Source organism: Brachionichthys hirsutus, chromosome 17 (genome assembly GCF_040956055.1).
Source record: "Brachionichthys hirsutus isolate HB-005 chromosome 17, CSIRO-AGI_Bhir_v1, whole genome shotgun sequence".
In the NCBI taxonomy this organism is placed as follows: domain Eukaryota; kingdom Metazoa; phylum Chordata; class Actinopteri; order Lophiiformes; family Brachionichthyidae; genus Brachionichthys; species Brachionichthys hirsutus.
Genome location: NC_090913.1, coordinates 8,685,189 through 8,701,563, shown reverse-complemented (window position 1 = coordinate 8,701,563; position 16,375 = coordinate 8,685,189). Strand labels below are relative to the sequence as shown.

The following is a 16,375-nucleotide window of genomic DNA, read 5'->3' as shown; positions in this document are numbered from 1 at the left end:
ATGCCCGAAAACCAGAAGCAGCCAGTTTTACCGTGGCCGCTGCCTCCTCATTAATAATAAAAAAAAAAGAGCGCTGATGACGTCAAAGTCCCGCCCACCCCTGAGTAAGCCTGCCTGAGCCGCCTCCTGCCGTTTAGCACGCACGCACACGCACGCACCTCTCGGTCTCTGATTATGTATTCAAATACAGTAACCTATGCTTACAATAATGTTGACATACAAATTGAAATTATTATTTATTTGTTGTTGTTGTTGTTGTTGTTGGTGGTGGTGGTGGTGTTATTTCACACAGAGTATATTGGAAATCAAAAATCAAATAAGTGATGAACACCGAAGAAGCTGGGACTGCCTCCCGACCTACAAAGCCTGCATGCTGGAGCAGATGTTCCATCTAAGATGTGAACATCTGGAAGAGCGGAGGATCCATCTTTATGATTGAAGCAGGAAGTAAAGGAAACAATGTTGCAAGAGAATCATGGAGCCCTTTGAGCCCTTTGATCTTCACTACGGTAGAAACAAAGTAACTAAATGAATAAACTGAGCCACTGCAGAACATTACAGATACATTCACAGGTGTGAACAGTAATAATGTAATATTCAGCAACAGAACAACACTGACAGCATTCCTAATAATAATAATGCTTTGTATTAATATTATATTATTATGTAAAGTATATGAATACCATTGTCTTCATAGGCTGCTTCTGTATTATTGTTTAATTAATTAATTTTGTTTAATTAAAACATGTCATTTAAGTTGAGAACCATTATCAGATGTTAGTGATACTTTATTTAGGAGAAGACACGTTTAAATTTATGATGCCGCCTGTGTTCCAGTTGTTCCATGTTGTCAAGCAGGAAATCCCTCAGGAAGCAAGCGCTGGGTTGTGGAGGTGGGTTTAATATTGAATTTAGTGAAAGAACATCCCCTGCTATTTTTTGTCCACAGGTCCAGATGCATAAATCAAGAAGTCTTGTGCATGATTCGCTGGTGGGTTGCGCCTCTCGGATGTCATCAGCATTTGTTTTTTTGGGGATGGATGGAACAATAATCGCTGGTTGCCTCCCTTCCTGTTCTGCACTTCCATCTCTGTTCTTTCTAAATAAACAATAATTTGAGAAATTGTCAAAAAATGGTAATAATGAAAAATTTGTTTTATTTTTATTGACGAAGCCACTATCGATAACTTCTATAACATCTACGGTCAAAGCTTTAGACAAATCATTAGTTGAAATGTGTCAGCCATCGATGCTGTATGAAATGTAATTTATTCATATTAAATTCACAACAAAAGAAAATTGTTATTCTTACTGATTAATCTTGTATTTTATGTCAGCCAGCAAAGATTGGTTTGCAAGGGGTCGTTATCGCAGTGAAAGAGTGAAAGATCGATTTGAGGAGGAAATCCCACCAATAGGAGCTAATCATTTAGTTGTGTTTATCATGAACTTTCAGCACAAATCTTTGTACATCACGCTTTTGACATTCATCACATTTTTAATTTCTATAAAAAAAATTAAAAGTAAAGTATATTTGTATATTTATATATAAATACATTTATATTTATATTGATAAGATTTATTTGACAAAGGATGGTTCCATACTGTACTTACATTAAAATGTAACCGCACAATGGGAAATCATGCAGGTCCCTGCAAGGTACATTGAAAACGATTATACGATCAACCTCAGTCTTTATTAACATGCTAATGCAATCACAAGTCAGTTCTGTCCTTCCCATTAATGGGTCCACTTAAACTACATGTGCTTTTGCACTCTTAAGTACTTTTCAGGGTGTGTTGGCCGAGGCGACGTGATTAGCATGTGAAAATGCATGTGTTTGCTGCATAATTAAAACTGCAGGAGGAATGCTGGCGTGGGATTGGTGAAGCAGCGCCATCATGAGAATGGCCTCTCTGTTTGTTGGTCCACCAGTGCACAGAGAGCTCGCATTGTGAGTCTGGCCAGTATCGGGCTAGTGTATTGTCCCTCGTTTTCCCACCTTCCTTTCGCTCTCCTGCACAGCCATGCACCATAGAGGAAGAAGAAAGTGTCTTTTCATTGATGGAACATGCACAGGAACTCACTGAAGAGAGGGAGACAGTCAGCTGGCTAGAACTGCCTTTCTTGACCTTGAGTCATTCCCCAGCAACCATCAACCTGCATGAATCCTGCAGACTGACTCATTACCACCATCTCAATGGACCAATCAGAGTGCAGAAATTCATCTTTATCATGTATGATGCACTGTTGACCCCAGGTACTTGAAGTCCTCTACATTCTTTACTTCTATTCCTTGTAACTGTCGTTCGACAGCTAAAACTACACATATGTTAAATGTGAACGGTGAGATCGTCTTTGCTTTTTCCTCCATCGCATTCATAAAAGGTCTGTGGGAACCATTGCTATGATAATTGCTAAATGCCGGTGGCTTCTCACTATGAGTGTTTCGGATCGATTCGTGCATGGAACACAGTTAGACCCATACGGTTATTGAACAAGTCAGCAACCAAGTCAGTAACCGTAGGATGAGCCATGGGAACGATAAGATGGTTGTTGACCATCATGTCAGGATAAGAATTAAATGTAGACCAAAGAAAAGCCTTTTATTTTCTCTTCTCCCGTCATCCCTGTTACTCCTTCGTCTATTTCACTCCCTTTTGAACACACTATCACACCACTGGTTACGCAACAGGTCTTGGCCCGAGGCCTGAGCTTTCTGTTGTTGTAATGTAACAAGGAACCCAGTTACAAAGTGTTTTCTATCCCCCCCCTCCCCCCCGCTGCTGAAACTGATGTTCCCCTCCTCCTCTTCTGCAGCCTCTCTATGAGATATCGTTTCATCTACCCACAACCCCTTTGTATTAATGACTAGCAGCTCAAGCCACGTGAAGATCAGACAATAAGTGTACAAGCAAGCCTGTTTAATTTACACTGTGGGTTGTGGAGGCAAATGCATCCTTAATTTTACAACACTAAAATATGATTTATACTCAAGGGAAAAAAAACATCTTTCATGTTAGGTTGTGATTTCATCGAGAGTTTGACAGTGACGCTCAACAAGAGAGAGGGAAATAAATGTGTTTGTCTCAAGAGGAGCTTATCTTAGGGACATACGAAGAAGTCAGGCAAGGATTTTGCAACGCTCATTGTTGACATTTTTGGGTGATAGTGATTTGTTGCTGTTACTACCGCTGCAGCAATCGACCTCCTTGGTCCGACTTTACAACTTCTATACAAGAACAGTGGGATGCAATAAAGACGAAGCATCTTGAGCGTGCTGTGGTTCTAAATGTCTCCCTGACTCGCCTAGAGTGAGCCAAGATTGTAAAGCAGACCCGAACCGGTGGGGCTCGTGAAGATAAAACACTTTTTTTTTTTTACTAGGGCTATGTTTGACCATACTTTACACCATGAGGTCAGCAAGCAGACTCCAGTTTCCATCTGGCCTATGTTTGTCACTGGATACGCGTCCTCGTCACTGGGTGACTCCGCTACGTGTGTCTCAGTGGGGGAACCGGGTGAGCTATGTGACCGCGGAGCTCTCCTGTTACAAAACACACACTGCAGCCGTGCAGTATTGCTGATTCTAAATGTCAGAGAGAAAGAGAGAGAGAGCGAGAGAGAGACTAATAATGGAGGTGAACTGACACCTCTCCAGCAATCCGTTCACAATCCATACTTTGGTTTATTTACAAAGTTCAGATTTCAAATGTGCCTCTGTTCAAAGTGAAAAGGAAAATTAATCATTTATACAAAAGCAATGATGTTTCGAAATGATCCTTTTGTTAGACAGCAAGACTATGTCAAGAAAGCAATTCCATCCATCCATCCGTCCATCCAGCCATCAATCTTCCGCTTGTCCAGGGCCGTGTCATCCATGGGGGCAACAATCGGAGCAGTAACGTCCTCGAGTATATTTTATGTTGAGGACACTACAGGAGTCTATAAAAAGCCCCAACATGCTCTCTACAGGCCAGATTAACTGTTCTATCAGAGAGAGAGAAAGCATGAGTTACATGACTAACCTTCTATAGCCAACTTTAATATGGGCCATTTTAAAAATATATCATTTTTAGTGTTGTTTATTTCGAGTCAATTCTAAGTGAAGTAATGTACCAGATATTACTCTCCATGTATGACTTTCCAGGTATTATTCTGTGTGTGTTTTATTCTTATTATTTATTTATGCATTTATTTATTTGTCTGTTTGTTTGTGAGCTGTGGCAAGTAAAAACTGAAACTCTGAATGTGTAAATACATAGAATCACCACTAGAGGGTAGCAAAGCAATATCAGTGGAGTAACGTAACGCGTTCGTGTAAATTTGTGTAAATTCGTTTTCTTTTTTCTTTCATTTATACATCTTGAATAACCAAATTATGCCACTTATGATGGTGGAGCGTGCAAACCTGTAACACAACATGCAATGATCTGACACGAGTCCTAATGTAAGATATCATTTAATTTAAGCTCCACAGAGACAAAAATCACTGTGTGCAAAAAGTTACTTATTCATTATATTTACTTTAAAATGATTAAATTATGTTTTTAATGTTTTGCTGTTTTTTTTTTAATCATTTCGTTTTGTTTAGAAAATAAAAACACAGAAACTGTTTCTAGGCAGTGTGGGAAAAGATTATCACTTGACAATATGGTATGTGCTGAAATGAACACAATAGCTGTCAACAGACTGAACGAAGTGTAACATGGTGATAATAAACCTCCTCGCTCCAATTTTTCTGATACAATCCCTCCATTCAGTCAGTACCAAGCAGTAGCCTCCTCCTGCCATGCCGAGGAGGGGAAGGAGGACCATTGCTAGTCTTGTACCTAGTCTGCCATCCTTCAATGGGCTTTTGTAGATGTTGCCATGCATCCTCCTCACCCCCCCCCCCCCCCCACCCCCCCACCCCGGACAACCGAGACAACCCCCGGCAGCCCATTCAGGAGTATCACATGGCCCTCCCACGCTGAACCCATCTCACAATGTAGCCCTGTCATTTGCACTTCATTCAGACGCGCTCATAGTAATGTGAATGAGGAACTGATCACGTTCCTCCATTGGTTTCAAAGGAAATGAAGTGCCGGACCGGGAGGCCAAAGTGTGGCTTCCTGGATACGGTACTCATATTTCTTGGAAAGAAATGGTGAAACCTGTGTGTGTGCGTGTGTGTGTGTGTGTGTGTGTTGGCAATAACTTCCAGAAAATATGTGTATTGGCAATACCCGGTCGGAGTCGAGTAGAACCTCTGCAGTCGCCACCTCCGGGATGGCGGCCAGTGATGCTGAGTCGGTCGTGGTGAGGTCCTCAACAGTTGGGCGGAGGGGACACAGCTGGAACATCTGGCAGCAATGGTGCATGGGGCAGGAGTTTGCAGTGAGTGGCGTGGAGCCACGTTGGTCGTTCTGCAACCTTCACAGCGGTGTGGGTGGTCAGCTGAACCTGGAACGGGATGTCGCACCAAACTCCTCCACGTCTAACTATATAGTAACAGGTCAAAGGTCGTTTTGAACATCATCTTGATAAAGTCATATGATGAAATTTTCTAAGGAAAAAAACAAACTCATATTTAAAATGTTTGTCTGGTCTTTCAAATGAGAGATACAATAAAAGATTTAAAGAAATAAAAACAACGGTGAAGCTGAGCTGAACCAAACTGGTTCAGCTGGTTCCTGCATGGTGTCCAAACGTCCCGATCAGCACCCGCATGTAATATCGTTTAATCACACATACGATCTAAATAAGATGTAATAACATGTTCAGGCCTGTCACTAAAAGGGACCGGATAGACCGTGAAAGAAGAAACTCTTGAGAGAATTCTTCACTGGGCGATGAGGAGTTGTTGTTTCTCTGCACCCAATGCATAACACGGCACACCAAATGAAGTTAAACCACCTCATTCCTTGATCTTACGATCAGCAATCTGTTATATTTAGGAAATTAATGTATGATGTATTGAGCTATTTAATCTGCCCCTTGCCGTTTGATTATTGGGGGAAATTATTGGGAAACATAACATAAATTGGGAATTGAATCATTTTGCTTGCTTTCCAGTGTATTTTTATGGTAGATAGTGGCCGAACGAAATAAATAATCCACGTTTTTAAAATAAATAAATACATATTTTAAATTATGCTTCCCCCCCCCAATTATTTCGTAAAAATAAAAAAGCCTCTATAGGAAATGTTGAATTAAGTTAAATCGTTAAATCGCTGCGGATCGCTCGGGGTCGCCTCCGTGACCATGTGCAGCATCCGCCCCCCCTCCCGCAGCACCCCCCCCCCCCCCCCGTCCACGCGTGCCCTCAAACCTCCCGTGGCATTAAACGAGTCTATCTGTGCGCGTTGAGGCTGGAGGAGGTAGGCTAGCAGCGATTATCACCGCCAACAACGACACTTTTTGGGACATAAAGGTCGCGCCCCCCCCCCTTACCAGCGACACACATTCAACCCCCCCCCCCCCCCCCCCCACCATCGCCGTTTCCCCGCACAGACGCCCCGAAGCTCCCGCTAACCGCAGAGCGCTGCGTGATGCGTTCGTCCCGCAGCGGCGGTCCGGTTTTGTGAACAGAAGGCGGCTTTTATCGGTACTCGCTTCGGGTTGGGTCTGTTTGCCTCAGCAAGCAGCCGAGAACGGAGCCACCACCGCGGCCGAGAGAGACAACCGTCGGCGGGTGAGTTTGCGGTGCTTTTTATTTTACCGTTTTCACCTGTGTCGCTAGCTGCTAGCTGCTAGCTTGTTATTTTACTGTTTTCACCTGTGTCCGCTAGCTGCTAGCTTGTTTTCACAAAAAACACGGATTTTGGAGACTTTGTGCCTCCAAGTCTGATGTCTGCGAACGCGAATCATTTATGTAACGTAACGTGATGTTTATGCACTGACATGTATTTAACAGTGCTTTTAAATCATATTAAAGGTCAGTGCCATGTTTAATGCCCCCCCCCCCCCCGTACCGCTGCGCGTTAACCTCGGCTAGCCAGCCGACGCCCAGTTACCTCCCGTCCGGATACAACTACAGCAATTCCTGATTAGCTGCAGAGATGCTAGCTTGCCCTTCCTGCCCTTGACCCTTTAGTTTGTGAAAGCCATTCCGTGTTTTCTCTAAACACGTCACTTTTCATCCACGCAGTGCCCAACACCGGACGCATTGTGTGTGTGTGTGTGTGTGTGTGTGTGTGGGGGGGGGGGGGGGGGGGGGGGGGGGGGGGGGGGACTAGAACACGATGATGTCTTCGTGGGGTCCGGCTTGCCAGCAGTGTGTGTGTGAGCATAAGACACATTTGTGTAAAGAAAATGTGCGTGGAGTTAGTAGAGAACGTGGGTTTGTTATCGCCACTACACGATGAGGCTATTCCCAGGTTATACCCAGGTTATACCCAGGTTATACCCAGGTTATACCCAGGTTATACCCAGGTTATACCCAGGTTATACCCAGGTTATACCCAGTTTATACCCAGGTTATACCCAGGTTATACCCAGGTTATACCCAGGTTATACCCAGGTTATACCCAGTTTATACCCAGGTTATACCCAGTTTATACCCAGGTTATACCCAGTTTATACCCAGGTTATACCCAGGTTATACCCAGTTTATACCCAGGTTATACCCAGGTTATACCCAGGTTATACCCAGGTTATACCCAGGTTATACCCAGGTTATACCCAGTTTATACCCAGGTTATACCCAGGTTATACCCAGGTTATACCCAGGTTATACCCAGGTTATACCCAGTTTATACCCAGTTTATACCCAGTTTATACCCAGGTTATACCCAGTTTATACCCAGGTTATACCCAGGTTATACCCAGTTTATACCCAGGTTATACCCAGGTTATACCCAGGTTATACCCAGGTTATACCCAGGTTATACCCAGTTTATACCCAGGTTATACCCAGGTTATACCCAGGTTATACCCAGGTTATACCCAGTTTATACCCAGGTTATACCCAGGTTATACCCAGTTTATACCCAGGTTATACCCAGGTTATACCCAGGTTATACCCAGTTTATACCCAGGTTATACCCAGGTTATACCCAGGTTATACCCAGGTTATACCCAGGTTATACCCAGTTTATACCCAGGTTATACCCAGTTTATACCCAGTTTATACCCAGGTTATACCTGGGCATGGGCTAGTCGCGTTAGCAAAGGTTAGGTTAGACCAGACATGGGCAAACTGCGGCCCGTTAGGCTTTATAATATGGCCCGACGAACTTGTCCAACTAATATCATTACATAACATTATATTATAAACCTCATTCATATCAATTCCCACCTTACTGATATCATTATAGGTGGTTAGCAGGTAGGAAGTGGAGAGTATCTATTGGCCTGTCAATGAGGGGATGTAAAATGTAGAAATCGATCGATCAGATGACACTGAATAAACAAAACTATGGCTGAAATGAATATTAATATTATTAGATTTATGGATTATGTTCTGGATTGTGATCTTGATACATTCTGAATTGTCTCTGTCGCTCTGTTTATTTATGCATGGTTAGAATCCGATAAGAACTGACATGACGTGTGATGAATTGAGGTTGTTTTCATGTTTCAGTTTAACCTACTCACTCTCATATGACTGTGGGATCTATTTATAGCGACTGTCACCCTGCAGACTGCAGATCAAGGGTCCTCTTTCATTTTCGTGGGTGGCTGTGAAAATTCATAGCATAACATAAGCACACAATTTAAATACCCTGTTTAGGGAGAATGCTAATAACTAATGATTACTCATGAATAATAATTGGTTTATTTTCAAGTACTTTGCTACTCTTTACTCAAAGAAATACTTATGTGGATACTGGATAAAGCTAGCACGGTAATGTCTAACACGGAAAGTGGAAAATGTATTTGGGCCGCGTACAGGGGGACCAGAGTGCCGAGAGACAGCTGTGTGTGTCAGTCTTGTTTGTGTCAGCTTGTGTTTCTATCGGAGTTCACGGAGGAACGATGGCCTGTCAGGGGAGGGAGGGGGAGTCGAACAGCAAATATACCGAATCAAACTGCTTTCAGTTTGACCCCATTTAGTTTAGTTTATTTGTACATTCATTTCTCCTCTTAGCCTTTATCTGTCTTTCACACCGCAGTTGTGGCGAATTCACATTTTCTGTTCCATCACAGTGATTTGCTCACTTCTATCGATATGACGGGCTATGCAGGGTCCGAGTTGTGAGTTATGTAATATAGGGTAAGGCCACGTGAATAAGAGATGGCGGCAGAAACATTTGGGTGCAGTTCATATCCCCCCGATTCCAACCAAAAGATACCGTTTCATGCCGAGTCATCACATTCGCCGTGAATGCCGTTTGTCCTCACGCAGGATTATCCTCTTTGTGAGATTCACAGCGACATTGCATTTGTAACTGGTGTGCGTCTCTCCCTCAGTTGGCAATGGAGATGGCTCAGTCAGCACTACCCCTCTGTACATTCACATTTTTCTTTGCACAACTAGGTGCAAACCTAGTTTGCGCAATAAACAAAGGGGATGTCATCCTTGTTTTTTTGTTCGTTGGCGTAATCAGCCATCCATTAGTTCAACATGCAAGACCTGTTTGACTCACTAATCTAGTCATTCAAGGTCTTGCACAAAGTTGTCTCCGCCTTTCTTTAGAAATAAAAACCGTCAGTGTTTTTAAATGATAATTATTACAGATAATTATTATTTTTAATTGACACTAGTTCAAGGCTACTTGTTTTTGTTTTCTTTGTTTGTATTAAGGGCGTGTCGCTTATGTGTGTCTTTTTTTGTTGTTGTTGTTTTTTGAACATAACTTCATAACTAGCTAAAATGGTACAATAGTGCTTTTGAATGGTACCAGCTGTGATCGCACAGGTCTGAGGGGAAATACAAGTAGTCTGATTTATGACTGTTTGACTTCAAAACCGCACGGGTCTGTTGTCTTTTTTTTTTTTTTTTTGTCTGTTTACCACGTGTGGTTACGACGCACCGGAACCTGAGCGAGTGAATCCAGTTACTGCTACTATCCACGCTGTCCACACTCTCCACGCCTCGCCCACGGCGTTGTGAAAATGTGTGGCGCGTGCCAGGTCGGGGTGGTGAGCCTGTGCGGTTTTCATCCTCTTTTTCGTAACTCCTAACTAACTCAATACTGGGCGAGGGTGGAGCTGACTGGCTGACATCATGTAATATAATCACACTAAGAGTTAAGAGCTAAGCATGCCCCTTTTTTATTGTATATATATTTCTGTGCTGTTGCAGTACACATGTGGCAAAATCATAATCAGGAAAGGATTGCTTGTGGCCTCAGCCAAACCTACCGGTAAAAAACTTTCCACTATCCACAGGAGGGTAGAGGAATGACGCTCACAGTGTTAAATGAAGGGGGGGCGGTGTGCCAGACTGGATTCCCAGTTATTTCTGTCCCATCCTGCCCCCCCCCCCCCCCCACCCTCCTCCTTTCTGGGTATGTGTAGACATGTCTGGTCATGTGCCTGTTGGTAAATTGAGTAAGAATACTGCACCAGTTCATCCTGGATGGTGTGCTCTGGCTTTTTTCAGAAAGAAAACTCATTTGTTTTCTTTCACTTTCCATTAAACCTTTTTTTTTTTTTAACCAATGGGGATCAGGGTGCCTGCTTCCTGCAAAGCCTTTCCTCATGTGTATTTCAAATATTTATTTGGGAACTATATAATCATTGAATTTTTTTTACGTTGCATAATAGGTGCTACATCTACGTGTACTCCTGTGGTATACGCTTCCTGATTTGTCTACGCCTAAAGTTGTTAATGCCCATTGATATTTAATTTAAAACGTCTCCACATAAACCAGCAACTTCGCTGTCACACATTGTCAACAGACATCCGGCTGTCTGAATAATTTTGGCACCTGCAGTCAACGGTGAAGACGTACCCTACATTGATAGCTCGCTTATTGTCATCATCATCGTTGTTTGTCTCTCTCCACCAGAATATCCATGAGCTCCGATTTCCCGCACTACAGTTTCAGGATGCCAAACATAGGGTTTCAGAACCTTCCCCTTAACATCTACATTGTCGTGTTTGGGACAGCCATCTTTGTCTTCATCCTCAGCCTCCTCTTCTGCTGCTACTTGATACGGTAAGATCCATGTACCTTTTTTAAATGTTGAATTTGACTTTGCTCGGGTTTGTAAATGAGATTTTGTGTTTATGTGTATTTATGGACTCTAGAGAAACAGTTTTTTTGAGTCATTTGATACTGGCTTCTTTTATACATTTGTATTTAAAAGCAAATATTTTTTTCTTTCATTTTTGAATACATCTCAAGTCTCTGACTAATAAATTATTTGTTCAAGTGCTCTGATGTACTACTTTATATATCTATGAGAGAGACTGTCACGAAAGCCAGTTCTCAACCCGGCTGCACCCGGACATTGTTTTATTACTGCGATTTGCATCAAAGTTAACGAGGTTTGTGGTTTCTGTGCAGAGCCGTTGCTCTTGTTTCTATTGTCAGGTGAGTGAGGGCAGCAAGGGATTCACATTAGAACGGACGGCGGACTCTCAGAAAAATACTCGACCGGCTGTCAATGTGTCTCCGGTCTATAAACACATTTGTGTGAAAGTATGCAATATGACATCCATTCTAAGTGTGTACGTGTATAAGAGGGGACACCAGGACTTGGATGCCGGCTTTGTTAGCATGCTATGAAGGTTTACTAGTTTAGTCATTGCTGCAGTATTTAGTGCTCGTGAATGTTCAGTGAAGCCGTTCACTCACGGCTTGGGGCACTGAACCATTGAGACAATCATGGCTATTTACTATTTGCCCATTGGTTCATGGTCATGATAGCTAAACTCATTCTCTTGAGCTCATCCCATCCATTTCCCATGAGCCCCCCCCACCCCACCCCCACCCATGACCAGTTATCCCTTGCCCTCGGGAGAATCTGCACCTTTCCCTGCTGAGTTCTTTCAAAATGTCAGTTTCTCTCCTAGACTGTGTTGCTTGTTTTGCAGATCCCTCTCACTCTGCTGCGAGAGGTTATGGTTACTTTTAATGGAGGTAAATCTTACAAACCTATATGCATTTCTCTTTTCTCCCCTTTTTTCTACATAGTTCATCCTCACGCTGTGATGCATAGGCTTTCTTTCCTCTCCAGTATTCTTCGTTCTACTTTTACTGTACAAGAGCGATGGATGAGTTAAACGTTGGTTGTAGCTGTGATGAGTTTTATGATCTTTTTAATGTGTCCCAACAATCTTAAGTAAAAGTCTTCAATGTCTAATCCAATGGTTTTTTTTGTGTGTGACATTTTAATGATGTATTTGCAAGTCCAGTGTTTGTCTTTAAAACATGTTTAGGGCATGATAATTTCTTTAGCACGGATCCTACACAAAGAAATGTTTTTATTGTGTTGTTTTTAAATTGGAACCGAATTGCTCTGTCTTTGTTAAGCTGTCTCTTTTAGAGCTGTATCAGTTATAAAACATATGACCCCGAACGTATGTAGCCAAAATTATCATTTTATTCATTATGGATTGAAAAGGCGTTTCAGATTTGAACATCCTTTTTGAATGACAACAATATGCTGGAAAAGACTGGCGTCAGAGGCCAGCTATTAAATTGAAATAAAGTAAATTAGATCTTCTTGTCATTATTCTCACTGTTTTCCAGGATGTATTCATTATTTTTCTCTATTTAAACAAGCCAGATGGAAAAAGGTCACTTACTAATAATATTCTTTTTTGTCTTTTCATCTCCCCCAGGTTACGCCACCAGGCGCACAAAGAGCTATATGCATACAAACAAGTAAGCACTCCAGTAATGTACGCACGCACATACACACACACGCACACACAGGCATGGAACACACTCCAACAATAGCAGCTCTCTGCTCTCTTCTGCCACAATGTGCGGATGTGTTTTTTCCATGGCGGCTCCTTGATGACAGATAATGTAAAATTTAAATGAATTCACTGCGAGCGTCTGTTGTTCAAACACATTAATGCAAATAGAGTCGCGCTTGAATGTAAACCAGTGACTCATCTGCCTCATCTGTTATCATGCATCCCAGGTCATTCAGAAGGAAAAGGTCAAAGAGCTAAATCTGCATGAGGTAAGAGCTCCTCTTCTCTGAACGGTTATTCAGTTGGCGACTTAATAACTTAATTACTAGTCGACGTAAACATTGTGTAACATAACGTGATAAGAACTCATTGTGTTTTTACATCATTTAACAACTAACCGGCCGAGCATTACAGTCATTACAGTCACATGACGTCAACGTTTAACGCTGCTTCTCACACAATGTGTTCCTTTTACTGAAGGACCAAAGAGATGGAATTAATGTTATGCAACCCTGTATCCCAGCTCTGCTTGGTTTTGAAATTACAGCCAGTTGGTTTTGGTCTGCAGTGGAAAAAAGTGGTTGTCCTAAGCCACTCTTTTTAAGCCTGTCACGCAAAGGAAATGCATCTTGATTTGTGTTTTGACTCGGAGCTAAACACATATTGTTCCTCGCTGTTCCTCCAGTCCGCAGCGTTTCATTGTTGCTCGTGTTAATTGAAACTCTGAACGCATCAGACGATGTAAAGGCCGTGATGGGATAGCCAAGCTGTGTTTACTTAAGGTCAATAATATGCACCCACATGCTAACTGTCCCGGGTGGATGAGCCAATTTTAAATGGTTCCCTTGGAGGTATGAGCAACGCCTGAGTCTGAGGGATTCAAGTCAAGTTTGGGGTTTACAATGGCGTAAATGTATATAGAGCACCAAACGGATGGAATATCTGAACTCCCTGCTTCCGTTGCAGATTTGTGCGGTGTGCTTGGAAGAGTTCAAACAGAAAGATGAGCTCGGGATTTGTCCATGCAAGCATGCCTTTCATAGAAAGTAAGTATAAGATTGAATTAACACACATTGGACACAAACACACGCACACCTCACCGAGTCAAGGATCGATGACACATGGGGTCCGTCCAGATTTCCTTCCGGCTTGGCTCGTTTCCGTGCGTCTGTATTTTTGGAATGCTGTTTAAGCCCCGGTCAGTGGATCTGAAACGAGCAGGAAATGAAGTTACTGTCAAGTTGAATTTGAAGCGGAGGTTGTGTTTTCCAACGAGACTCTCAGGAGAGAAAATAGAAACAAATAGATCCTCACATGTCACCTGCTTTATTTGGCTCACATTAAACAAAACAACGCCTTTTTTAAAGAATTTGATCTATTGGGTCTAATTTTTTAGTGCGGAACACAAAAGTCCTGTGTGCATGATCTGCCGCTGGAACCAAGGTGATCCCACAGCGCCTCCCATTCCCTCATTATTTTAACAGAGGTGTTTACGTCAGCATGACGCCTCCTTTTGGCCAATATCCCTCCCCCTTGCAGGAAGAGGTATCACCGCCCACTGCATCCACTGTACAGACGTTCCTTTTGGCGTGTGCGTGTTCTCTAACACAGATATTCTTAGAGTTGACAAGTGCATTTTAAACTGTGACGTCAATAAGCCGTCAGAAATGAATCTTTAAAACATTCTATTAATTTATGACGCACATAATAGTTTGAGCCTGTTCACTTCTATTGAAATTGCACTCAACTTCCTGATGGCGCTTCTATTTTATTTAATCAGTTTATTTGGTTTTTCATTATGACCATGCATCAAAAACTTGCTCCCCCCCCCCCAAGCTTTTAGGAACCTATTACTGATTCATTTTATGTTTTTTTTTTTTTTTAATTAATTAGTAATTAATGAATTATTCGGAATTGAAATCTTCTGATTCAGTTAGGTATCAAATTTGACGAATGCAAGGTCAAAGGTGGCGGTTGATCGAGGATTTAAAATGATGAGGGTCATGGGACGATGACTTTTGTTGTAATGACCTCAGGAGCAAACTTTGTTGCTTCGGTGGACATTTGCGCTCGCTTGGTGTTTCTCTTTATAAACTGTATTTCGACAACAACGATGCTTTCATCTCGCCCTAACACACGAGTTTACAAAGCAGATGCAACGGTAAGTTAAAATGCATTCAGCGGCGCAGCCTACATCAGAGATTAGGAGAGTTCCATTGAATGATCTCTATGCCTACTGCTTTCCCTCTCCTCCAGGTGCCTCATTAAATGGTTGGAGGTGAGGAAAGTGTGCCCGCTGTGCAACATGCCCGTCTTGCAGCTTGCCCAACAAGCCGGCAGCACGGATGCCCCCGAGCCAATACAGCAGCCATTGCCGGGGATAGAGAACCTGGTGTAGTGGACTCCAACCCCTCTCTCACAGTGACCCCCCCCCACACACACACGCCCACACACACATTCAAGCATCGCTCGCGCATCATCTGTGCAAGTATGAGTCTGTGGACAAAAACGGAGGAACTGGAGCTGCGGCAAAGACGGGCACAGAAATTGCGAATCTGCGCCCCGGATCCTTGCGTCGCTTCACAAAAAGGGATTTCCTGATATCGGTTTTTGACTGATAATCAACTCTTGTAACACTTATGGTTTGCTGAACAATGAAGAAGTTTTCTTGGACTAGACGTGGTTGATAACGCTCTCGTAGCCAAAGCACTTTTTTTTTCTCCCAGGAAAACCAACTAAAAACACAAAAGCCAAGACCCACAATACGCTAAAATAACAATTAACAAGCACTTTATTAGGATTTAAAACTTATTTGCTTGTGATCGTTGCAGCAAGGTCATATCTTTACGCCCCTGCCGAAGGAGCCACGTAGGGTTACCCTCATCTATCCGTCCGTCCGTCTGTCTGTACATAATGGGTAGTAGTCTAGCTACGTCTCCTTGGAAACGCAACAGAGCTGAACTCTCTGCTTTATAGGGACTCTAAAGGTATGCTTCTGTATTTTTCAGCATATTTATACGGAGGTCGTTTTCACGTTCACCGATGACACGGGGTTATGGTCTATTCACATTAGCACATCGATTTTTAAAACGGTAAATTAGAATTTTAAACAATATTGTGCATCTCAAAGGAACAACAATGCCTTTGTCTGGAAATTTGAAACGCAAGACTTCATGTCTGATTAAATGTGAAACGTTTTGATGTGTTGAAACCCAGAATTTTGTACACTAATCCCAGAGATTGCGATTCCTCGTCACCCGTGTGTCACGTGACTGTCTTTTTGTTGTTGTTGTTGTTGTGACTCTCAACAAAGGAAGGTTATACATTGAACAAAATGATATTTACATTGAAGGGTTTACACTAACATGCACAAGCTATAAATATACTGTTTATCCCTGTCATTAGTGAAGTCTTTCAGCGAAGCCGCTCGGTGGGGCCTCTCCAGCAGATAAGTATTAGCGTGAATAAAATGGTGCTCAGAGCAAATCTCCGGAAGGAGACAATTTGAAACGACGGATCCAAGAAATGTAGCATTGGTCGAGGATTATCAAAATATCTTTGCTTTGCTGTTA

The 16,375-nt window shown here is 42.5% G+C and overlaps 1 protein-coding gene across 1 annotated transcript; it reads left to right on the top strand.

Annotated features, from left to right (window-relative positions):
- Positions 1–6,533: 6,533 nt before the first annotated feature.
- On the top strand, positions 6,534–15,201 carry rnf24 (ring finger protein 24). The gene is made up of 6 exons (XM_068751222.1): positions 6,534–6,677; positions 10,942–11,091; positions 12,723–12,765; positions 13,031–13,072; positions 13,770–13,849; positions 15,060–15,201. The coding sequence occupies exons 2-6, from the start codon at positions 10,949–10,951 to the stop codon at positions 15,199–15,201; spliced, it is 450 nt and encodes a 149-aa protein (XP_068607323.1). The 5' UTR covers positions 6,534–6,677; positions 10,942–10,948.
- The last annotated feature ends 1,174 nt before the right edge of the window (positions 15,202–16,375 follow it).

What these genes read in the sequence shown, in the direction of transcription:
- rnf24 (XM_068751222.1), top strand. Translation starts at nt 10,949, where the DNA reads ATGAGCTCCGATTTCCCGCACTACAGTTTCAGGATGCCAAACATAGGG. An exon ending in AGCTATATGCATACAAACAA is followed by an intron (nt 12,766 to 13,030) that starts GTAAGCACTCCA and finishes CATGCATCCCAG; the next exon opens with GTCATTCAGAAGGAAAAGGT. An exon ending in AAGAGCTAAATCTGCATGAG is followed by an intron (nt 13,073 to 13,769) that starts GTAAGAGCTCCT and finishes CTTCCGTTGCAG; the next exon opens with ATTTGTGCGGTGTGCTTGGA.